The sequence below is a fragment of the Pagrus pagrus genome (genome assembly GCF_965226575.1).
Source record: "Pagrus pagrus genome assembly, chromosome: 18".
NCBI lineage: Eukaryota > Metazoa > Chordata > Actinopteri > Spariformes > Sparidae > Pagrus > Pagrus pagrus.
This window is the reverse complement of record NC_140202.1, coordinates 27,477,697-27,501,846: the sequence shown is the minus strand read 5'-3', so window position 1 is coordinate 27,501,846 and position 24,150 is coordinate 27,477,697. Positions and strand designations below refer to the sequence as shown.

Sequence of the window (24,150 nt, the reverse complement as noted above, 5' to 3'; positions counted from 1 at the left end):
TCAGAATCCTCTGCAGCTTCACAGGACGAGGTAGGAGCTCTTTAGTTTAACTTCTACAAAGAACATCGAAAAACGTTCGTCACTTTCAATAAATATATCTCTTTTCACAAAGTTTAACACAAGGTGGTTCAGCATACTGTTGTTAAATGTCAACAATGTCATGTTGTGGCTTAAGCGTGAAAATCCTTAATTTCTGGAATTATCCGGAGGGTTATAAGGGGTATATTGTGAGATTCAGTAGTTGCACATTTATTGTCGGTGATACATCCTCCTGAAAATCTTTAAGTTAGACGGTTACTGAGTCAACATACAGAAAACAAGCATTTGTTTGCAACGTAATACAATGAAGTATGATGTTTTCTTTATGAAAGGGAACGTTAACGTTTGTCTTTACAAACTGAGTTCAGCTGAACAGGTTGTGTCAGTGCTGAGTCTTTATATTGAGTCAGTGTATCGACGAGTGAATTCATCAGTTCAGTGATCAAACGACCGCCTCGCCTCGACTGTGTTGATTTTAAAGATTTAAGCAACATCGGCTGTAAAATGATTTATATAGAGAATATTTTCTGTCTGTTAGAGACGCCACACAGAAGGTGTAATTCTTGCTTGATGTAGAAAGTGTTAATAATGATGAACTGAGGTAGAACGTCCCTCCCCTTCCGGTGGACCATCATCGCCTCGCTAAAGAAATAGAAAAGGAGGAAGAAGCGACTGGTTGTTGTCAGAAAATCAGGCTGCCTGTTGCAAAATCTGTTGCATTTTCACTCAAGAATGAGCAGAAGTGTGTATTTATTTAAGTTACGGTAAATAATTCTGAAGAACAGAAGGTAGAACATCCAGATAAAAGCAGCGTTTATAGGCTTTAAACAGTAGGTCACCATTCGAGTCCGTCCTGAAAACTATGAAACACTTCAGACAGCACTGAAGCATCAGCTGCTTCATTCATGCTTCACAATCAGTGGCTCATTCATCAGCTGTGTGGCGACCAACACACCCAACGATCCTCGCTGCTGCTCGTTCAAGAGCCTCCGCAAAGAGCCCCATTTGCTATAAACGATCTCTGACTGAACAAAGGTTTCAGCTGAGCTCATCGATACTTCACAGATATTGTTTTGTCTGATGTTGTGTTCAAGTGCAGTGCAGAGAAGAGCTGACAGGAAACAAGAAGATGCTTATGCAACAAAACGTCAGTGTCTTAAACCGCTCAGCCACCCGGACACTTATATTTACTTCTTAAAACAGTGTATATTTACTTAAAAAGGAGTGTTTTTTCAATTGGGTTTGGTTCATCCCCTCTCCTGTCTGTTAGAGCGTGTATATGTGTTCGTTGAGCCACATCACTCCACTCTGACAGCCTGTAAATAGCTCGAGAAGACAGAAGTTAAGAGACCGATCAGCCGCCGTCGCTCGCCCACTCGCAAAGCAGCTTCCTGCTCTGTAGGTAACCATGGCGATCGCTCAAGGTAGAGATGGTGACCTGCGATTTAAAGAGATGGAGGGGGGGGTCTGGTTCGCTCCATCGCCACATCGCTCATTCAGCTGTTGCTATCCAATTATGGTGAAATTATGATGTGAGAGGAGTGACCCGCCGACCCGCTAACGCTAACAGGTTTTATTTTATCCATCAGGGACAGACGGCGAGCGAGCAGGTGACGGCGAGCGAGCGAGCTCCGGTTTATAAACGTTCTCTCCTCACTTACTTTATGAGTCGTTACTCTGAGTGAGCCGATGATTTTACTACAACTGTAACACAAAATGTCTTTTATATCCTGAACCCTTATAACCTGAAACTTTGTGCTTTCTTTCAACTCGGATCTCCTCGTCTTTCTTCCTTTCTTCCTTCTTTCCTTTCCTTACCTTCTTGTTTCTTCCTTTCCTTTCCTTTCCTTTCCTTTCCTTTCCTCTCCTGTCTTCCTTGTCTCCTCTCCTCTCCTCTCTTCCTCCTCTCCTCTCCTCTCCTCTCCTCTCCTCCTTGTTTCATCCTCTCCTCTCCTCTCCTCTCCTCTCCTCTCCTCTCCTCCTTGTTTCATCCTCTCCTCTCCTCTCCTCCTTGTTTCCTCCTCTCCTCTCCTCTCCTCTCCTCTCCTCTCCTCTCCTCTCCTCTCCTCTCCTCTCCTCTCCCCTTGTCTCCTCCTTGTTTCCTCCTCTTCTCTCTTCCTCCTCTCCTCTCCTCCTTGTTTCCTCCTCTCCTCTCCTCCTTGTTTCATCCTCTCCTCTCCTCTCCTCCTTGTTTCCTCCTCCCCTCTCCTCTCCTCTCCTCCTTGTTTCCTCCTCTTCTCTCTTCCTTGTCTCCTCTCCTCTCCTCTCCTCCTTGTTTCATCCTCTCCTCCTCTCCTCTCCTCTCCTCCTTGTTTCATCCTCTCCTCTCCTCTCCTCTCCTCTCCTCTCCTCCTTGTTTCATCCTCTCCTCTCCTCTCCTCTCCTCCTTGTTTCCTCCTCTCCTCTCCTCTCCTCTCCTCTCCTCCTCTCTCCTCTCCTTCTCTCCTCTCCTCACCTCCTTGTTTCCTCCTTGTTTCCTCCTCTCCTCTCCTCTCCTCTCCTCTCCTCTCCTCTCCTCTCCTCTCCTCCTTGTTTCCTCCTCTCCTCTCCTCTCCTCTCCTCTCCTCTCCTCTCCTCCTTGTTTCCTCCTTGTTTCCTCCTCTCCTCTCCTCTCCTCTCCTCTCCTCTCCTCTCCTCTCCTCTCCTCTCCTCCTTTCCTCTCCCAGTTCTTCCTCTTTGTCACTCCCCTTGTCTCCCTGTGTTCTTCTCCTCCTCCAGTGAACAGTTACGGGGATGATGAAGATGATGGCAGCAGCTCCTCTGACAGTGAAGAAGAGGTCCTGAAGCAGTTTGAGATCTCTGTGTCGCGTTCGCAGAGTTTTCGCAACACGGCGTCGAACAGCGGCGAGCAGCAGCAGACGACGCAGCTCGCTTTGGGCCGACGCCACAAATTCACCCGGCTGTCGGACCAGGAGGAGGGCAGCACCGAGCCGTCGGACTGTGAAGGTGAGCTTGAATCGGATTTTATATGAACGGGGTCAGAAAGTCCAACAAACAGAAAACCAGCAAGATCCTCCACTAATCCACCCCAGTGTCGATGAGCCAAAAGGCCACAAATAACGTTTTTAGTGCAGATTAGAGGCTGTAAAGAGCTCAGAGAGGCTCAGTGTGATTGGACGGCTGTGGCCGGGTGAGTGTGGACAGACAGCAGTTTAATTAGGACACTTGTTTGTAGTCAGTTGGACTCTGGCGTATTAAGACTGACCCGCGGAGGATGAGATGGAAACAAACACAACCCAGGAGTTTTTTTATACTTCTTTGTCGGTGAAAATTACAACTAATGTGATTTAATGGATGAACTTGTTTCTTATTTGTGGGTTTGTTGACTAATTGATCAAATTAAGGGTCAGGACAACAAAAACAAGACAGAAAATATTCTACTAGAGATTATAGTGGTGGATTTGGGACTTTGTAATATTTAGTATTATTAATATCTGTAGTTAAATATTTACCAAATGTTTCAGTAATGTGGTTCCTAAAATTTCCTTCCTAAAAATTGTGATTAATGATAATCCCAACATCCAGTAAAACATAATCTGGATTATCATCTGAGCCTGAATCCTGCGGCGCCGTCACTGTCTGGTGGGGATGTTTTACCACCCAACAAACCCAGTCAGACTCTCAACGGGAATAAATGTGAATAAATGAAAAGAGCAACACGTCAGACAAGTCGCAACGATTCAGACAGGACAAATTACAAGACTGAAACACAATATGAAAGTGCTACACAAAATAACAAACACACTGATGATTCAGTTCTTCTTAGTCTGACCTGATAGAGGAGGTCATGAAATCATTATAGAGAGCCGGAGTGAAGCCAGAGAAACCACCGCTAAGCTTCCTGCTACAGTACACTATAAACTGATCGATGCACAAGTTGTAAAGTTAGAGTGAGAATAGTTTGTAACTAAAGTGGGCCTGTAAAGACGGACCACAACTCATTGACATTGTTGTCCTTGATCATTCAATAATTCAAGTTGAGTGAGAAATTGAAAAATCGAGCCTGAAAGAAAAGTTCAAAGAAGTTCAGATTATCGACTGTGGAAAGTTTCAGAAATTGTCGAACTCCTCTTTTTCGAAATGTCAGAAAGATGTGGGTGTTTTTTTTTCCTGAAGGTTTTGGACCATCGGACGAGCACTTCTGAAGAAGTATTCTGGCATCTTAAGCCAGCTGACTAATACTGAAACATTTAGAGAAGTGTTGATTGATGTGTGTTGTTCTTAATAATTAAATTAATTCAATCAGACTGGATTAGAGATTGGAAGAGAGACTGGGTAGATGGGACAGACACAGATGCACCAGTAAATATTCAGTTGAGCTGTAGTTTGTAGTACGTTAACAAACTTTATTTAACTCTTTATTTGGACCATGAAAGTTTGAATGTATTGAATATTTTCAGTTTCAGCTTCTCAAATGTGAAGATTTCAAACTGTTCTTTGTCACATAAGACATTAAATTTAACATGTTTGGACTCTTAAATGTCCTTTTTTCACATTTTATAATCTAAACAATTTATTGATTCGTCGAGGAAAGTAACCATCATTTAATTTGAGAATATAAATAATCATTATATGCATCCCAACCAGGAAACAGGAAGTGCCATCACAACCTTGCCTCCACATTAATGACGTCTTAAAATAGAAGTTGTGAAAAATATAAGCTAAGACTCAGCGCTAGTTGCTACGCGGCTAACGTTAGCCAGTGAGCATCACATTACTTTTGGTCCCAGCGAGTAAAAACAAACAAACTGAAGCGAACCTGCCTTCTGTCAGACCAACAGCTGGTTGTTGGTGTGCGCTGACATTGTTAGGTTCGGGTCACTCCGTCTCAACTGGTATTTATTTTCCATCTCCAACATGTGAGCCATGCTGTAACACACACACACACACACACACACACACACACACACACACACACACACACAGCGGCTGATGACTCACCTCAGCCTGTTGCCATGGTCAGCACTCTATGCAGCACATTGATATAACAGTCAGACCGACCTTAATGATGGTGAATTGGAGATAATTGCTATTGATTGGTCTGAGGTACAGGCTGTTCTGCGAGTGTTTCTGTCTCAGGAAAAGGTCAGCGTTTGATAGATTACACAATATCACCTCTGTTAACACACACACACACTCGCAAACAAGGTTTAGGTAGCTTCTTTTAGACCTCCGAGACTCAATTAGATGGTAAACCAGAGGAGACGATCATGTCCAGCCGGGTCAGATGCTTTCGTATTTGTCATCGTCACACGATTAAAGAACAACTTTTCTCCTGATGGTTTGAACTAAAGCAAATCTTTTGAGTGATAGTTACAGGTCCATTAACCTTTAATCAGCGATTTCTTAAGGGAGTCTGGAGACTTTCTCCAAGGGCGACAAAGAAGCAGCCTATATTGGTTACTGTTCACTGTATTTGTAAAAGTTGACATGTTAATCGTCAATAAATAATCTAATAATAATTTAGCGTTAAAGGTGAAATCAGTTGAGTTAAGACGCACTTTAGACACAGGCGGTTACAGTGATGCCGCGATAATCTGGGACAGTATTTTGCTAAAGAAAGAAACAACTTAATGTTTTGCATTTAATGCTGAATTAACCAAAAGGCACCGATGATTTAAAATTTGTTGTAACCGTTTCACAAAGTTTGTAAAGTTTCTCCTCGCGTAGCAACTCTTAAAAGTGTACGATTTGTGAAGGGAGTCTGGTGATATTGTGTTCAGATTTAAAAACCCTTCTCACAGCGACTGTCCTCACACCCGCAGATTTAAACCCGACCACCAGAGGGCCTAATGCTGACTTTCCTCTCCTGTTGCCTTCCCTCTGCAGAGATGGAGGCTCCGAGCCGGCAGGGTTTCCAGGACCCGCTCTCGGCGGCACTAGAGGAGAGCGAGAGGGCGTCGGCGATCTCTCTGGACAAACCGGCTGGACTGGAGGTGTCCAGCGCTAGAGACAGTCCCACTCTGAGCATGAGGCGACAGGCTGCAGACGGCAGCGAGGACACGGAGAAGGCGGTGGATCTCGACAAAAACGACGGCACAGACAGCTCCTCCACATGGAGCCCCGAGGTACTGCAGCCCGACATTGAGCATAATTTTAGCATTTATCACACCTCAACGTGAAAAGGTTCATACTGGATCGTTTATGTCAGTATAACCAGTAAGAATCTGACTGAAAACAGTGATTTTATTTCTGTTTTTATTCTATAAGTTCACACGTTACATCACAAACTTCCTGAGAAAACTTCTGCAACATTTCACACGTCTCAGCTCACAATTTCTTTTTACCAAAAGCTAAAAAACCAAAAACACCAAAGCAGGGGGATTACTTAACGAGGTCAGTGAGTTGACACGCAGCCCTGCTGTTACCCATCATGCTTGGCAGAGGTATCATCATCATTCAGCTGTGAGCGGATTATCACTCTGCCATGTTATCCTCTCAGGTTCATTTTGGAGGAAACAAACCAAACACGGCCCACTGAGGCCTCGAGGTTTCGTATAAATAGTTGATATTTCCTCCGCTCTCCACGCTGCGTTGGCTAACAAACAGAAGCTCATGAATAATAATCAGTGTGTGTGTGTGTGTGTGTGTAAATAAATAAAGTATGCATACATGTACTTACCCTGTATTTCTGTGTGTTGTTGGGTCGTTGGTGTGTGTGTTTGTGCACGTAGGAGAGTGGGAATGTAAAATCTAACAACCTCTCAGTCACCGAATCACACTTTGAAATTGGGAGCAATCTGTGCAGTAAACACCTCCCACACACACACACACACACACACACACACACACGCTCAACACACACACGCACACACATCCCTGGAGACGCAGGGCGATACTGACATCTAGAAATGCTTCATAAATAACGAATGAGTTTGGATCAGTGGAGCCATGTTGTAGCACTTTTATTTATACAGTTATATAACAGCCCTGAAACCGCTAATGCTAACGCTAGTACTACTACTGCTGCTAATAATAATACCACCTCAACAAGTAGTGATACTATAACTGCAAGTATTTTTACTGTAAACAGACGAGTATTAAAACAACACTGATGCAAACAGTCCCTTTACATTAACGTGTATTCAGCCAATTTACATGGAAGGTACCGTGTTCAGTATTTAATATATGGTAAGTCATAAATATGAGTTAAAAAGTCAAAATAGTGAGATAACTGTTGACTTTTTATCTCATAATTCGACTTTTTGTTTACTTTTTGCAACAGCAAATTCATAAAGTTTGTAAAATATTGCACATAAACATCATAATTTCATGATATGATTGATTAACTGATCGATAAGCTGTGACGGTGTTGAGGAGGATGAAGTCGTAAACATCCACAGATGCTGCAGCGCGCTCGTCAGGTGAACATCTGTGTTTTCTGCTTCATGTGTGGACGTTCTGACCCGCACGTTCGACAGCAGCTCCGTCATTATCTTATCTCCTCGGTGTGTTTCCATGTCGACGCCGACACTCGGCCGCGCTCTGTCAACACTCGACACAATCGATGTTGTGTTTGCTGACTGTAGAGGAGGAGGAGGAGGAGGAGGAGGTCAGGGGGGTTTATTTCTCCTTTATGACCGGATCTCTGCTCAGTTTGTGTCTCTGAACGTTTGAAAGAAGCTTTCAGTGACTTTGAGTCTTTATCTTGACAGTAGTGGAAAGTAACAAAGTACTCTCACTCAAGTACTGTACGTAAGTACAGTTTTGAGGTACTTGTACTTAAGTTATTCTGTTTTTAATGAATGATTTGAATGCACAAGTTTTATTTGTAAGTATTTTTGTGATATTTGACTCTTAATCTGAATAAACTGGCACTTCTTTTAAGCATATTAAAAGACATAACATGTATGGGGTCATCTTTCTCATTTCTAGTGCAACAGTCTACCATTTTTGTATGTATTAAGTCCAAATATGAGTGTATATTAAAATATATTGGGCTTGAAAATGTTCTACAAACACTTATTTCTTTAAAATCTGTTGTGAAATGATATGTTGTAGCAAGCAGGTCTATGTGATGCACAACAGTTAGACTCTGGTTTGAGTATCACCTGAAGATATTGCTGGAGTTTCCAGAGGAGAGTGGATCTGTTCGTTCAGCTGATAAGATTATCGTCATGCTCGGGGAGTCAGGGGCGACTGGAAGGAATCAATGTCCTAATGATTCTCTGTTTGCCCTCGTTCTGTTGTCGCGCTATTCATATCTCTAAGTTATAAATAGACTGTAGCGGAGAGGCCAGAGGCCGAGAGAAGATCAGTTTGAATCCTTCAGATTAAGTTAATAATAAGAATTACTAAAACAATAACTACTATTGTTTATTAATTAACAAACAGCGTTTATCTCTGCAGGAATCTCCGTAATGTTGTCAGACACTTAGAATAACAATCTGTCAGTAGCAACGAGCACTTTAGTAGACGGGCACAGTTGCCCCAAAGGATTAAATAACGACTCACGGCCGAGACGGAAAAAATAACATTTGCAGAAGAAGTTTGTGGTTTTTGGGGTTTTTGAATCGTATGTTGTCAAATTCCAGTTTGTCTTTGGATTTATTGCAGTATAAAGTCTTGGCTAGTATTTCTTTAAAGGCCGTCTTGTTGTCTTCACCATCAACATCGACAAAAATTAGAAAAACACACACAAACTGACCAATCACAGAAGGTAGATTACCCTCTCATCTTGTATTAGCTTAGCATAAAGACTGGAAACAGTGGGAAACAGCTAGCCTGGCTCTGTCCACAGTTACAAAAAAGGGTCTCGAATAAACACATTTTATTTCTTTAATTAGTACAAAAATGTTGAAAACCATTATTGTATGCGGGACTATTTTTTGGATGTAAGCAGTGACTTCTTGGAGTCTTGTTGCCTGGAAACTGGTCGTAAACAATAAATAAATAAAAGAAGAAGGAGATTTCTTCCTTCATTCATTCCTTATTTAATACTGATGAATTAATAAAAACTGTTTAAATAAATAATATCGATTTTTTTTTTCTCTCCCTACCTTCTCAGCAGGAGCAGCCTCCTCAGGAGGACGTCTTCCCTCAGCCGGTCAGCTCTTCCCCTCGGCCTCCCATCTCTAAATGTGGAGACCTGGTCCTCTCTCTGGAGTACCGCCCCGACACGGAGAAGCTGATGGTCACGGTGGTCGCGGCGCGGGACATCCCCGACAAGGCCCGCAGCGGGATGGACTCCTGGCAGGTGCACATGGTCCTGCTTCCCTCCAAGAAACAGCGGCAGAAGACGGCGGTGCAGAAAGGCTCGCAGCCGCACTTCAACGAGACGTTTCGCTTCTCGCGCCTGGATCCGTCAGAGCTGCACATGTCGGCCGTCAGGTTCAGGCTGTACGCGCTCGGAGGGAGGATGTCCCGTGAGCGAATGATGGGCGAGAAGGTGCTGCGTTTAGGTGGGCTCGACCCGGACGGAGGGAAGATGGAGACAACGCTGGTTCTGGAGCCTCGCAGCAACCTAAAGGTGATTTTGTTGTGGTCTAAAAAATAAATGTACATTCATTTTTAGACATTTATTTTATTTGTCTCTGTTTGACAGAGTGTGGACTCCCAGGTGAGCCTGTCTGCTGTGTCACAGAGCGACAGCGCCTCGTCCACTCAGTCTCTGACCCACGGTGGCGTCCCCGAGCTGCTGGTGGGCCTCTCCTACAACGCCACCACGGGACGAATGTCTGTGGAGCTCATCAAGGGAAGCCACTTCAGAAACCTGGCCATCAACAGACCCCCAGGTCTGCAGAGAGCCTCACACACACACACAAACACCGTACTCACTCAAAAACACATTAGCTGTGTTTTCTTTATAATGCCCTGCAGGGGGCAACTCCACTGGTTTCAAATATGATTCTGATTGTATGTAAGCTTATGAGAGAATGACCCTACTTCTCACTTGATTTTTGACCTCAGTAAACAGTTTCCTGATGAGTTTAAGGTCTCAGTCTTTAGTTTCAAGTCTTCTTCAACACAGCATGATGTTCATTTTGTACATTATGATCCCATTTAGAGTAAAACAGATGACAAAGCAGGGGATGATTTAGGGCGTGGCTACCTTGTGATTGACAAGTCGCTAGATTATAAACTAGAAAATCCTCCCGAGCTCCACCTTCTGGTCCAAATGTGGTCACTTCTGGCTCCTAATGCCAAACTCGAGGCTTCAAATAGGCTAAAGTAACTAATACCGAAGGAAATGTGAGCCGGGATTAGACCATGTCAGTAAAAATGGTTTTAAGTTGCCAACTTTAATCCATCAGACCCACAAAGATACACAGCGTCTCATGTATATACACAAGTAAGAGACATGATAGAAAAGGAAGTAACAAAATTACTTGGTTGACATTTGTCTATTTTATCCCGTCTTCCTCCCCTCTGGTTCAGACACCTACGGGCGCCTGACTCTGTTAAACTCGGTCGGTCAGGAGATCTCTCGCTGTAAGACGTCGGTGCGTCGCGGCCAGCCCAACCCCGTCTACAAGGAGACGTTCGTCTTCCAGGTGGCGCTGTTCCAGCTGTCGGACGTCACGCTGCTGGTCTCCATCTACAACCGCCGCAGCATGAAGCGCAAAGAGATGGTGGGCTGGATCGCACTGGGCCAAAACAGCAGCGGCGAGGAGGAGCAGCTCCACTGGCAGGACATGAAGGAGAGTCGAGGACAGCAGGTCTGCCGCTGGCACGTCCTGCTGGAGGCGTAACGCCACCGAGATCTAGGATTTTTTCTTCTGAGCTGGAAGAGAGTTTATTATGGGAGTTGCAGGGTGATGCATGTGGCTTCAGAGGCGACGGATTCAAGGACTTAGCTTTTTCCACGATCGTCACATCTGACTAAAGATGGACACGCATCAAACCTGGCTGGTTATTTTATGTCAGCATGAAGGAGCAAATTCATCAGCTTTTGGAGGCTGACACGACTTTAACACTTTTTGTTGAGGAGAACGGAAATAAATAAATGAAAGGAAAGAAGAAAGCCTTCAGCAGGGTTACATGATAAAAAGCTTGCGATTCACTTGATTGGCAGATAAAAAACAGAATTTCTTTGTCATGGAAAACCTTTATACATCTGAAGGTTTCCTAATAAAGAGCTTTGTGGAGCGTCCGTCAGCCTCCAAGAGGAGCTGAGAATTTGTCCTTCACTTACAGCTTTTATTGGTGAAACAGCTCCGTTATGAGATGACGGAGCTGCAGTTTTGTTTTTCTAGTGAAATGCTGTGTTAGAAAGTGCACACAAATTAGAGGTGTGTGTGTGCGTGAGTGTGTGTGTTTGTGTGACTTAATCTAAGTGACGTTTTTTTCTTAATCTTGCTGTTCTTTCACTGGCTGGCAAATCAATGGAGATGCAAACAGAAAATGCACAGTGAGACGCTCGGCTGTGAATGAATGCAGACAGGAAACAGAGTGAGCCTGTTTATACCCGCCGCTAACATGGTTCTTGTGTGATCCAAGGAAAAAAAAACACCAAGACGTATTGTGGTCCGATCAACTCGGACCACTTGTCGAGGTGGTCTGGGACAAGTGCGTCCCCGACAAAGACGTCATCAGCGCAGGAAGTGGTGGTTGTTCTGGTCACAGGACGCCAAGGTAGCCCGGGGCCAAACTGAAACAAATAACAGCAATATCACCAAACTCCCTTAACAAATTGCACAATTTTGAGAGTTGTTAAGTCAGGAGAAACTTAAAAAACTTTTCATTTCTGCCTTCTTGTAAATTCGGCATCGACAACAATTCATTAAGTTGTTTATTTCCTTATAACACGTGGTTTGTCACGGCATCACGCTATTTTTCAACTGATTTCACCTTTTACACTAAATTTAAGAACAAAGACAACATTTTATTGACAGTAAACATGTAAAATTTTTACAAATACAGTAATCAGTAACAAATATAGGCTAATTCTTAATTATTTGGGCATTCTTGCCAGTTCTGCTAATGTTTTACATCAAATTATTTCTTTCTTGGGGTAAAAACATTGTTTTCATTTGTCTGTAACGGTTTATTTGCAAATAGAGCAGGGAAGTAACGGACTTAGAGTTTTCACTTGTGATCAGATCATCAAAGACACATGTTAATACCTGGTATAAACAGGCTTAAAGATGCAGCATCCTGAAAGTCTAATATTGAAAATATTCCTTTCACATCCTCTCAGAAACGCAGCAGCTTTGTTTCAAAGATTTCGGGATCTTTGTTGCAGTGTGTGTGTGAGAATGGTGGATTTTATACGACGATGTCAGAAACTGACATAACCAAATCAATCAATATGAACAGATCACATCTCCCACATCTTCACCACCTCATCCTCCTTCATGAAAGCAACCGTTAAAACATTTTCAGCCACAAAAAGGCGAGTGATCGATACGATGATGTCAGTGTTATCACTGAAGGATCACGTGACTTGTAAACTACCGAGCACAGAAACAAACACGAGAGTAGAACTGAAGCTGTTTTGTGATTCGAGTGGAGGAGGAAGGCGTCTCATTCATATTCAGCACTCATTCATATTCTCCTGACACATGTGCTACTACAGGCAGGAAATCTCCAGCAGCTGGAGACTCTTAACCCCCGCTGGGATGAGAGCGTCTCTTCCCCCTTCTCTGCCTCGTCGACCCTGAATGATGTTATTTGGCCTCAGCTCGAACTCCTTCACAGGGCAAAGCTCATTTCAACACCCATCAACACTGAGCTGAAAAGAGGCTTTAAATATCTCACTGCAGCTGTTAATAACATGCAATGAATTACTCTGGAAGTGTGTGATTTTTCACCACACTCTCTTCGTGGTAATTGGTAGTTACAGCTGTAGAATCGTACAGTGCGATGACGGTAATGCCGCTGTTAATGCTCATCCTCTTCCAGCCTGAGCATCATTGAGTCATAAGGCAGCAGTTCAGCCCGGAGGGGGGATTATATTTGTTTGTGTCGACAGATACTGTGGCTCCAAACCCCTGAGGGGTTCGCACACTGAGAGCAGAGATGTGTTTATTTGAGCGTTCGGGCAGGTGACGACAAAACCTCTTTAGAAATGTTGAACTGCAGCTCGGTTTTAAAAAACTGAATGAGACCGACTCAAAAATGCAAGATTTCACGGGTATAAGGAGATGACAGTCTGTAATTAGTTTTGGAAAGTCAACCAAAACAAATGAACTGAGAGGCTGATGCTCATATTCAGATTCTTCATGTGGATTAAAGGGTCAGTTCAAACAAATCACACAAAGAAACCTCTCTCCTGCACATCCCTCAAGGCATGGAAACATCCAAACGTTTTTCCTGTGCCATGGTTTTGAGAGACTTTAGCTCAAATGGAAATTAATATACAGAAACTTGGATCACGATCTCCAGAATAAACCACTTGGTTAGAGTTTGGAAAATATCATGTTTTGGCTTAAAATACCCAGTTTTGTTGCCACAAAAAACACGGCTGGAAACTGCCCTGCATCTTGTTAAAAATATCCAGTGGTTTCACGCTGATGAATGTTGAAATGCAATCTCAAACAGTGGTCTCTGGCTTGACAGCCATCTCGGCTAGTCGCCTTGTCCTGACATCTTGTTAGAAAAACTTGATTTTGTTGCCACTAACATGTTTGGAAAATATCCTGATGTCTCTTTAAAAATATCCAGTGGTTTCACGCTTACAAATGTTCAAGCACCATTTCAAACAGTGGGCTGTGGCTAAGCAGCCATCGCGGCTAGTCGCCTTGTCCCAACGTCTTGTTGAATAAACCTGACTTTGTTGCCACTATCATGGCTGGAAAATTAGCCACAGCTCATTTAAATATCCAGTGGTGTCACGCTTACAAATTATGATATTTGTGATGTACAAATTTGAACGTATCCATCAACCACGTAAATGCCAACATTTTATTCTACCGACTGGCTGAGACGTGTTTTTCCAGTTTTTTGTAATATTGACAATATCTCCATAAAATAGAGGATTAACTTCCCACTACACAACTGAGCACTCAGTGATATAACAATTAATTTACCTTCCAAGGAAAATTCATTATAAATCAAGGACAGGAGATACTCATTCGAATAATGAACGGGTTATAAACGTAGGCAGATAAACCCTCAACCTTGTGTGATTCACGACAGAATAAAAGAATGATTCAAATAGTTGGTTTTCACTAACAGACCCATCATCATCGTCATCATCATCATCGTCGCCGTCGTCACCGGTTTACTCAAAAGCAGATAGTTGGACGAACAAAACATCACAGATGAACAACACGTACAAGTGTTCAGAAAACATAAAAGCACTTCTCTCTTTTCCAATGACTTATGATGTCGCTAATTGATTCAGGGAAGCAGTGAAGACTGAAAACAAGGTCTTTTATTCAAAGATGAATGATGTGATGAAAGGCACAATTAATGGACTCATTCTATATCTGGTAAATGCAGGAAACAAGCTGTAAAATGCTTTGCGTCTCGTGTTTAAACTGCAGATATGTAATGCCGACTACTTCAGGTATAAATGAAGCGTGGGTGTAGAATAGGAGTGCTGCAACTGGTTTGACGTTTTGTTCAATTCAACAGGATTTTTATTTAATTGGTAATATTATTTTGCACAATAACACTCCCCAAAGACCAAAATAATTGAGCAAGTTAGCTACAGAGACCAAATCTCTCCCCAAGTGAGCTTGTTCTCCATTAGCTTGTTCTTGTATTTTCTTTCCTTTCTTTTTAAAAACTTGGCCGCTGATTTCCAGACATAAAAATACTCTTTATTCCTAAAATGATAACTGTGATCTGTAGTGAGCTAGCTAGTTAATAAGAAGTTAGCATCCAAGAGTTGATGATCCAGAAAGAAGACGAGAAAGTAAAGCTTTTGAACAGTATGTTGAAAACAATAAAATTCTTCGCTGATGATCCCTGACTTTATATGGAACATGATAGAGTCATTGAGGCTAACCGTTTAGCAAGCTAACAAGCAGGTAGCGTAACACAGGAAATGCAAAAGTATAAAAAAGATAATAATTGAGAATATCGACAGAATCTCTAACCTACTAAAATTACAACATATGAAGTTTTCTTGACCACGATGAAATTTATGTTCGGCGACTTGTAACAAGAATTTTTTTATCAGCACTCCTCTTCTGCAGGCTTCACACATGTGAGCGTGTGAAAAGTGACATGAACTATATTTACTGCACAGACTGATATATTTTATGCATGTTGAGTTGTTGTACAGAATCTATAATATCTATTCTATATTTTTTAACATAGTAAATGTTTAATGTTCTTAAGTATTTCCCAGGATTTCTATGGTATTTACACGTCTGCATGCTCAGTTTGAGATCCCAGGTTGTATTACACAATCGGATTTGTGCTGCAGATGTAATACAGTCGTGATTCTCTGATGAAGTGCCTGTAAACATTTCGAGATGAAACATATCCGCCGTGACAAAAAGGGATGATCCAAAATTTGCATGAAGCCTTCTCGTTGTTCCCTGTGAATGCTGCTGTAGGACTGCATGCGTGGAGGGTGACGACAGGGCGGGCCGACTCATGTCAAGGCCGAGACCAGGGCTGAAGTAAAGTCTACACCAGGGGGTTGAAATCAGGATCTTCTACAAATCAAAGAAAGAAATTTGATTGCAATAACACACAAAGATTTTCTCAAAATCATATCACGGCTTCATTGGCATCAAAAGTGGAGACTGCAGCTGTTTTATAGTGGACAGCACTGAGACGCCGACACTGTCGACCGGCCTGTAGAGTCTGTCGTCCTGCAGCCCTGGTCCGGGCCGAGCATGCCGAGCCCCCGAGGCACCCAGAAAGCACTTTTTGTACCAAGTTTTGTCGTTGCCAATAAAACCCAGAAGATCCCCGCTGTGGGAATGTCTGTCTGCCATCTGTTTTCTCGGGTCCTTCTCTCCGTCCTGAGCTCCGTTCAGATGTCTTAATTCTGAGAACGAGGCCATCGTCGACAACAAGAACATAATCGCGGTTCATCCTCTTCTGATTGGTGGTAGAGATTTCCAGTTTCACGCAGGAAGTCACACAGAGTGGATTAGAGATTAGGGAAAGTATTTCGTGGTTTTTAAGTGTTTGGGGAGAGTTTAGTCTAATCTGTGGTGACAGATGCTTTGGTTTTTTAATTTGTTTGTGTTGTTTATTAGCTGTCAAGTGTTCAGCGAACCTTTATGCTTTCTTTAAGTAAATACTCGGCGTGTATGTTGGAGTAAAACAACTTTATTTTATTTATGACAGTTTTAATTGATCCATTCATCTGCCGTTGGGTCACTATAATATACAATAATATCCAGTCATTATCTCCTCCCTGCATGCTGATGGAAAGTCAGGTGACGTTTCGTAGTCCACAAAACATTTCTGGAGCTTCACTGTAAAACAGAGTTGCAGCATTCTGCTAAACAAATACGAAAACTTAAAATGGCTCCATGCAGCCAATCCAGGTCTGCAGAAGCCCCGAGAACCCAAACCGGTTTGAAAAGATGTTATTTACCTTTTTTAAGCTAAAATCTTTACTGCAGCTACTAAGCTAAAAGCGTTAGCACGCACCCCGTCTGAAGTGGGAGCGTCGAGTGTATGAATGACATAATATCAAATCGATTTAGGAGTTGTATTTCACCAGACAAGCTCTGTGGAGCCATTTTATGTTTGTTTTTTTCTTTTGGTTGTTTTTTGGGGAAGCAGACATAAATAAAATGGAGATTAGCATTTCACAACTCACTTTAGTAACATGTTACAACCCTAAAATATGACTTACTTTCACTTTAACCAAAGTAATATTTCACACTATATCTTTACTTTTACTCAAGTATGACTTTTGGGTGCTTTTTTCCAACACTGAAATTTTGTCAATAAAACCAAAACAAACCAAAAAAATAAGTTGAATTTAACAGTAGTCGACAAATGTAGACATGTTTTCTTTTTAAATAACAGGAACATAATAAATCTTCATGAAGAATGATTCAATTGTTGGTTATATCATCCTTCAGAAGCCAATAATACACCCAAACATCACTGTAAACAGATTTACATGTTTTAGTTAATATGATAAATACTTTATTATTGTTGAAACTAAACAAGCAGAAGTGAATTTACTGAAAAAAAAGAACTTGTTAGATACTTTCTGTTAATTGTCCATATATTTGATATATTTAACTTTAGTTCTGCTTTACATTTTGACCAAAATCAAATGTCAGTGTGAATCAATGAATGAAAAACTGCAGTATTGAACTTGTTATATTCGTGTTTACAGAAACAATATCATTTCTTAAGACGTCACGTTGAGAAAACAAAAGCAAACAGCATCATTTTATCCTCCTGAAGTCTGAAAAGTTGCCTCAGTCTGTGTCTGTGTTGGTAAAAAGAGGGAAAACGAGGATTGATGCTGGCGCGTCATCACCGCACTCACTCAGTCTCCTAGCAACAGGAAACATCAGCCTCCGTGAGGACCAATGAGGGCTCAGGGAGAGCGGTGTGTGTTCTCTCTTGTTGCTGTGAACGGGATATTTCAGGAGGCTGGAGAGCAGTGAGCGTCTCACCCCGGAGGAGCCGGAGCTGTCTGCCCGTCTGTCTGCCTTCCTGCCTGTCTGTCTGTCTGCACGCGCCGAGGGAGGCTCTGACTTCAGGCCGAGCCGGAGCGTCTCTGAGTCGGTGCGAGGACGGTAGATGTCGCGCCAACGAGCCGAGGAGAACAGAGAGAGAAGCTTTCACTGGGATTTACTGGACTGCTGCTGGACGGACTTATTCAAAGGTAAGAGGCTTTTATTAATGACTTTTAACAGATTTGTTGGTGGTTAGTTTTGCATTTAAAACAGCAACTGAGGGGAAGGAATTAAAACAACATTAAAAAAGGTTAAAACACACAAAAACACTATAAAGAGCTGAATGAAAGAAAGTAGAAAGGATAGTACATGTCTTTAACTCTCCTTAGAAATAATAAAATGTTTTCTTAAAACATTTTATATATTTTTATATATATATATATATATATATATATATATATATATATAGGCTAATTGCTCATCAGTGAAAATTCCTGCAGCCGTGATTATTTTTCAGATAAATCAAAGGACTACATTTTTGTCAATGGGATGATTTTATACCTCTTACGTTTAAATAACCACCCCACTGATGACATACACATGCATTGTCAAAAAGCTCAACACAAGGCTGTTTTCTTAGCTTCTTTACCAATCAAAGTTTCCTAATCTGAGCTCATTCTCCACCAATCCTCACAAAGTTAAAGGTGATTTAAAGGCAGGAAATCCTTGACCTCCTGTTCTGCTTTGAGTGCTGCAAAAGAAGACGTATACTGTTGCATCCACACACACACACACACACACACACACACACACACACACACACACACACTTCCCACGCAGCCTCTCTTCCTGCACATTTATCCATCATCATGCATCATTCTCCCACAGATGAAATATTCAGGCAGCAGTTGGATGTTAAAAACTGTGTGAGTCACTGCAGCAGCTTCAGGGGGGCCGGCGCGAATGTTTCGCAACGATAAAGCTGCCCACTCTGTGTTTATGATTGATTTATGGCATTTAAATACACACACACATAGTCAATAACACACACACACACACACACACACACACACACCAGCCTCTTATCTCTCCTCCTCTCGCTCCTTGGTGAATTTAAATGAGCTTGTTGCCCTTTAATGCAACATTAAAGGGTCAAATCAGGATATTATATCGCAGCACACATACAGTTTCTGAGTGCTTTTAATGTGGAAATACATCAAATAAAGTGCAGATTTATTAATGATAAGAAATTTACAATATATATCACAATTTATTCTGTTTAATTTTCTTCCTTTTTGATTATTTTTTTAATCATTTTCTTTATTTTTTTCTCAGCTTCTTTCATCTTTTATTTTTATTCTCAATATTTTTCCTCTCCTAACATTTTTTTTCCTGCTGACAGGTGTTCAGGTCTTCATGTTTTCCTGCTGATTGATTGATGTGTCCTTAACCAAACTCTAATCAAGGCTGATCAGCAGTTTTCTCAGTCCATTAGTTGTAAATAAAGTATTGTAGGCTAATGTAAATGTCCTACTTTGCAAGCTTGCAAAAATGTGTCTAAGAAATCAAATTGAAGAAGATAAAAGACACAAAATCAGAGGTCTGACAGATTACAGTAATCATGTATCTTCCCTCAGTTGTGTTGTGAGTTTCTGTCTTCATGCTCAATGTTTTGGTCCTCTCTTTCCTCCTCCTCCTCTTCCTCCTCCTCCTCCTCCTCCTCCTCACTCATCTCTCCCTGCAGGAGCCTGAGGGCGATGTGGAGGTTCATATCAGCTCAGACACACTGATTCAAACTCCTGTTAGAGAGCTGAAAGCCGGCTGTGGAGCGTCAGCAGCAGGTAATCAGAGCTGCCGTCTGTTACCTCATTCACACTCACCCACAATGACTTCACAGGTGATGTAACATTAGAGCCTGAAGTTTAGTTTGAAAGGACTTTTTGGAAAACAGGTGATGAAAATTTGGAGACCTGAGGGTGCTATTGAGATTTGAGTCGGTATCATGGCAGGTAACTTTAAACCAGTATTAATATTAAACATGTTTTGCTGTCTTCTCCAGCAGCCCCTTCCCTGTGAGAGAGACCAAACCATTCAACAACGTCGAAAGTTGCTTACTTCAAGAGGAAATATGCGGAGGAGGAGGATTTACAGGGAGGCCTACATGGATATTTTCAAAAAGTATGAACCTCTAATTCACACGTTTCCAACCATTCAAGTCATTCTTCAACAAAGATCATGTAATCGTACGTTTCTTTAACACTTATGTGACGTCCAAAAGAGTCACTAATAACACTCGACTCTTTCTCCGCTTCTATGCAGATGATATCTTTTTGTTTGTGACAATTCATCTGAGATTAAACAGAACAGATTAACTAGCTACCAAGCTAACGTCACCTTAATTGTATCTCTTGTGATAATAATACAACAATTAAGTATTAAAAAGTTTTGCTCTTTTGAATTGTACTTGAATCCTCTGGTGAAAACACTGCTTATAATGAGCAACGAATAAATACAAATGTATGATGTTTATGATATCTTTTCTTTTCTAGTGAATTTATCAAAGAGTATCAGACAAAGCCAGCTTGGCTATGCTTGCTAACATTTGCCTACTAGCTACGTTAGCTAAAAAGCTAACGATAACTTAAAAACTAGCGATGCCAAGTAAGAATAGACTATACGTTCCTGATAACCTTGATCATTTGAGTTAATTAAACACAGGGGAAATGTCAAATAACCAAAGACAAAAATATTCACACAGTGCACCTTCGTTATGAAACCCACTTTCTATTATCTGCTATTTCTGTTTTCAACGACACTGATGAAGGCGCACATTGCGTCAAAATGTTGGTCCTTTGATGAAGTTGGCTGCTTAAATCCGTGTGCTTCAGTTGTGGAGCAGTTGAAGCACGTTAAACTTCTTCCTTCAGGCATTCATTAATATTTCAGGATATGTGTGTGCAACTTGAAGATTGCCTCAGGTCAAAAAACCTCCAATATCTTTTCATGTTTCCTTTGGATTGTTTCCCTCTGAGAAACACATAATTTATGTCCTAGAAAGTTGTGGTTGATTCATGAAATTTTCGACATCTGGCTCAGGAGTTAGTTACAACAGAGAAGTGTTATTACAGTACGCTGTTAAGATTATCTGCTGAAGACAAGTGAATGTTTTACTTCTTTTATGTTGAACTTAAAACCTGAATCTTTTATCTGCTTCATGAGCTGCACAAACTGATCCTCTGCCTTTGTGTTTTTCACCTGCAGCACCTGATACTGCAGGAGGACCGGAGCTGCATCCTGAAGCTGTCCCTGGAGAAGCTGAGGTTCCTGGAAGACCCCGAGGCCTACCTGAGGCGCTCCGTCCTCATCAACAACCTGCTGAGGAAGATCCACCATGAAGAGGAGGAGCTGGAGGCCGAAGAGGAGGAGGAAGAAGAGGATGAAGTAGAAGAAGAGGAAGAAGAAGAGGAGGAGGTTATACTAGAGAGGGGGCAGCGGAGGCTGTTGTACCCGGACAGGACGAGGGTGAAGGTGCTGGTGATGGACTGCTGCTCTCCAAAGTTCGGCCTGGAGGAGCTGCAGCACTACCGGCTGGTGCCCTGTTACCCGTCAGCCGGATGCCTGTACAGTCTGGGTACCTGCCCAGGACTCACCCCAAACCACCAGGTCCTTCTGTACAACCTGGACGACAACGGCTGACTGTCTGGACCTCGCTGTCTCGCCTCTTGACAAAGCTGGGAAATGCAACATGAGGTCATGCTATGGACAAAATCACCAGGAGGGAAGCTGCTGTAAATTTGAGGGACATGTATCATCGGGTGTGTTTGTCCGTTGCCGGGATGTCACCTCCTCTCGTCACCTTGCTCAGAGGCAGCAGTGGATCTGAGAAACCCTGATTCTTCTTCTGCCTCAGGATCAACAGGGTCTCTGATGTCAACGCTCTGTCGCAGCGTCACTGCCATTTATAATGTGAGAGACTTGAAAAAAAAAAAAAAACAGGCCGGAGTTTTTATTTGCTGTTGATGTTGTGTCATTGATTTTTATTGTTATTGTCGCTCATGTGAACCGTGAGCAGATTCAGGGATTTACAGACTGCAGGCTACCTTTGATGCACCTTGGCTTGCGTGGAGAATATGCGCTGATGATGTGCTTCTGTTATCTTTTTATGCTACTGTGTGATCTATGAAATATTCTGTGTAACATTCCCTGGACCGTGTGAAGATACTCGTCCTCTGAGGTGCGTTTACTGCCTGCAGGGAAGACTGTTTCTCTCTCTCTCTGTGTGTTTGATGTCCCGTGTTCATTCAACTTGCTGTTTTCATTTCGCATCACGTTGCTGCCCTCTGCTGGTCAAAGAACTCATGTTGAAGTGGCTGATGTGTCCAAACCTCATGATGCAAGTGAGCATTTAGCATTTAAAAACAGTATATGGACATTTAATAAATGGTTTGCAGAACATTGTAATGCAGTTGTATGAGGTTTAAAGGGCTTATTCATGCATTTGTCAACAAATATAACTCAGAAATGGAGGCTGGTGTATAAACATAACAGATAACGATATAGTTAAATACAGATATAATCAAGTAAAATATCTCTTCATACTAGAAGTTATTTCTTGAAAGAATGGCAGCTAAAAATAGCAGTTTTAAAGTTTTAAATAATACAGCAGGCTAAGAAAATAAATTTCAGTTACATATAACCCTCAAAATTTGGCAGAAGTTAAATAAAAATACAGTCTGTAAAATGGTGGTTGGGAGGTTTAAGATCAAATATATATAATTAGGTGCTGTATTTTGTTCCAGGTGTCAGAGGCACTAAAATTAAAAGCAGTCTTTGTAAGTTTGGACCTAACCTGTGGAAAATAAAGTTTGATCTATAAAGTCATGTAAAGTGGAGTTTCTAAGCTCTTCACTACCATCACACGTCTTTTTTGATCATTCAGGGACTCCGTAGTTGATTCGTTAAAAAGGAAACCCACGTTGTTTCTTCCTTTAGAGGAAAGTCAGCCATCAAAATAAATATTCTCAGTGTTTGAGGGTTAATAAAAACTAAAGGTAACATTTTATAATAACCATCATTAATAAAAGATCAATTCATGGTTTATTAGCTTTAGTTTACAAACATTACAAACCTTTTCTTCTGCTCAGTAGTTTGTTATCAGCGGGAAAAAAAACATGAACTGAAGTTTCATTAACTATAAATTTACCGTTTATTAATGATTCTTATAATAGAGGGTTAGCAAACTACAAAAAAATCATTTATATCTGCATACAGCTACATTATAGTGTGCTATAAACCATATATTAAATGTTTGTATGGTGGTTATAATGCTAAATAATGGAGCTTAAAATAAAAAGTTAACAATAGGGGCAATAATCTAAATTATTTTCTTGTTGCCCTTTTTAATTACATTGGAAGAAAAGTCAGGTTTTAAACTTGTGGTTTTAAAAAAGGAAAATTGCCTCTCCTCTTGTTCCCTACAGCTCTAAGAAGTCACAACCTTTATTTTCTGCTAGCAAATGATTTGTTTGTGAATTATTATCAGCCTTATGGTGTTTTAAAGCTGAATTTCAGAGAGCAGAATGTCTTTAAATTGATATTATAATCCATATTTTCAGTCTTGGTTACACAGCAGCTGAAGTGTTGTCACGAGGAGTTCATCTAAATTGTCGGAAGATATTATTTATTTTTGACGCGTGCTTTAAAAACTGGACTTATCTCCTTTATGACAATGATTCATCTGTTTCCAGTGTCTCTCTCTGTGTTTTCAGTGTTCGGTCTCTGTCCAGGAGTTTCACCTGGTTTGAAAATTTTGCATCTTGAAAACAACACTACGATGGAAAAACAACAACAACAACAACAACAACAACAAACTGCAGGCAACTATTAAAGAGACGTTTGATATTTTAAAACAAGAATTTATATTTTGATGAAAATGCATATTCCATATTTAAGATGAAATATTTTGAAAAAGGGCCGTTGAATTTTCTTTTTCAGGTGACTATCAAAATAAAGTATGTGAGGTGACAAAGAGTTTTTGTGTTTTGATGAATCTTGTTGTTTCTCTTTAATATTTTAATGTCTGTTTCGTTTTTGTTTGTATTTATTTCACATGTAAATTTAAAAAGATGTTTTAATTGTGCCACAAAATGATGAGGCTTCAGACTGAGCGCGGTCACGTTACGTCGTGACGTCTGGAGCGCGTTAACTGTGCGTACGCGCCGGAACTGCTGCTGCCTTCAAGTACTCCTGCAAGACTCAGATTTTCAAGGTTCAATTCGAAAATGCACTCAATGCCCAATTAAGTATCCAAATCTAGAAACTACCCCCTCTGTGATCAATATAGACTAATATAAACTATGATATAAGATATTTTCAATATATCGTGGGTATATAGGGGCGGCAATAGCTCAGTCCATAGAGACTTGGCTTGGGGACTCAAAGGTGGGCGGTTCAAGTCAAGTCACCAAAAAAAGTGTGATGTGGACTAGTAATGGAGAATGCTAGTTTACATCCTGGGCATTGCCGAGGTGCCCTTGAGCAAGGCACCAACCCCCAACACTGCTCGTTCGGCACTGTGCATGTGGCAGCCCCTTCACTCATCTCCTCTATACAC

At 41.5% G+C, this 24,150-nt stretch overlaps 2 protein-coding genes across 4 annotated transcripts in view; both read left to right on the top strand.

Annotated features, from left to right (window-relative positions):
* syt16 (synaptotagmin XVI) overlaps positions 1-15,877 on the top strand; it is a 30,847-nt gene extending 14,970 nt beyond the window's left edge. For 2 of the 3 annotated variants that reach the window (XM_084381313.1, XM_084381311.1), the window contains exons 3-7: positions 2,758-2,985; positions 5,869-6,107; positions 9,047-9,508; positions 9,584-9,773; positions 10,417-15,877. In XM_084381313.1, the coding sequence (XP_084237439.1) occupies positions 2,758-2,985; positions 5,869-6,107; positions 9,047-9,508; positions 9,584-9,773; positions 10,417-10,730 (1,433 nt within the window). In that variant the 3' untranslated portion in view covers positions 10,731-15,877. The remainder of the gene's footprint in view (positions 1-2,757; positions 2,986-5,868; positions 6,108-9,046; positions 9,509-9,583; positions 9,774-10,416) is intronic. The other variant, XM_084381312.1, reaches the window with a different exon arrangement.
* Positions 15,878-16,424: 547 nt separating this feature from the next.
* On the top strand, positions 16,425-23,567 carry LOC311274105 (uncharacterized protein; the record flags this gene model as incomplete). Its single annotated transcript, XM_084381521.1, has 4 exons — positions 16,425-16,468; positions 17,508-17,657; positions 19,619-19,715; positions 20,799-23,567. The coding sequence occupies 4 exons, from the start codon at positions 16,425-16,427 to the stop codon at positions 21,231-21,233; spliced, it is 726 nt and encodes a 241-aa protein (XP_084237647.1). The 3' UTR covers positions 21,234-23,567.
* Between the last annotated feature and the right edge of the window lie 583 nt (positions 23,568-24,150).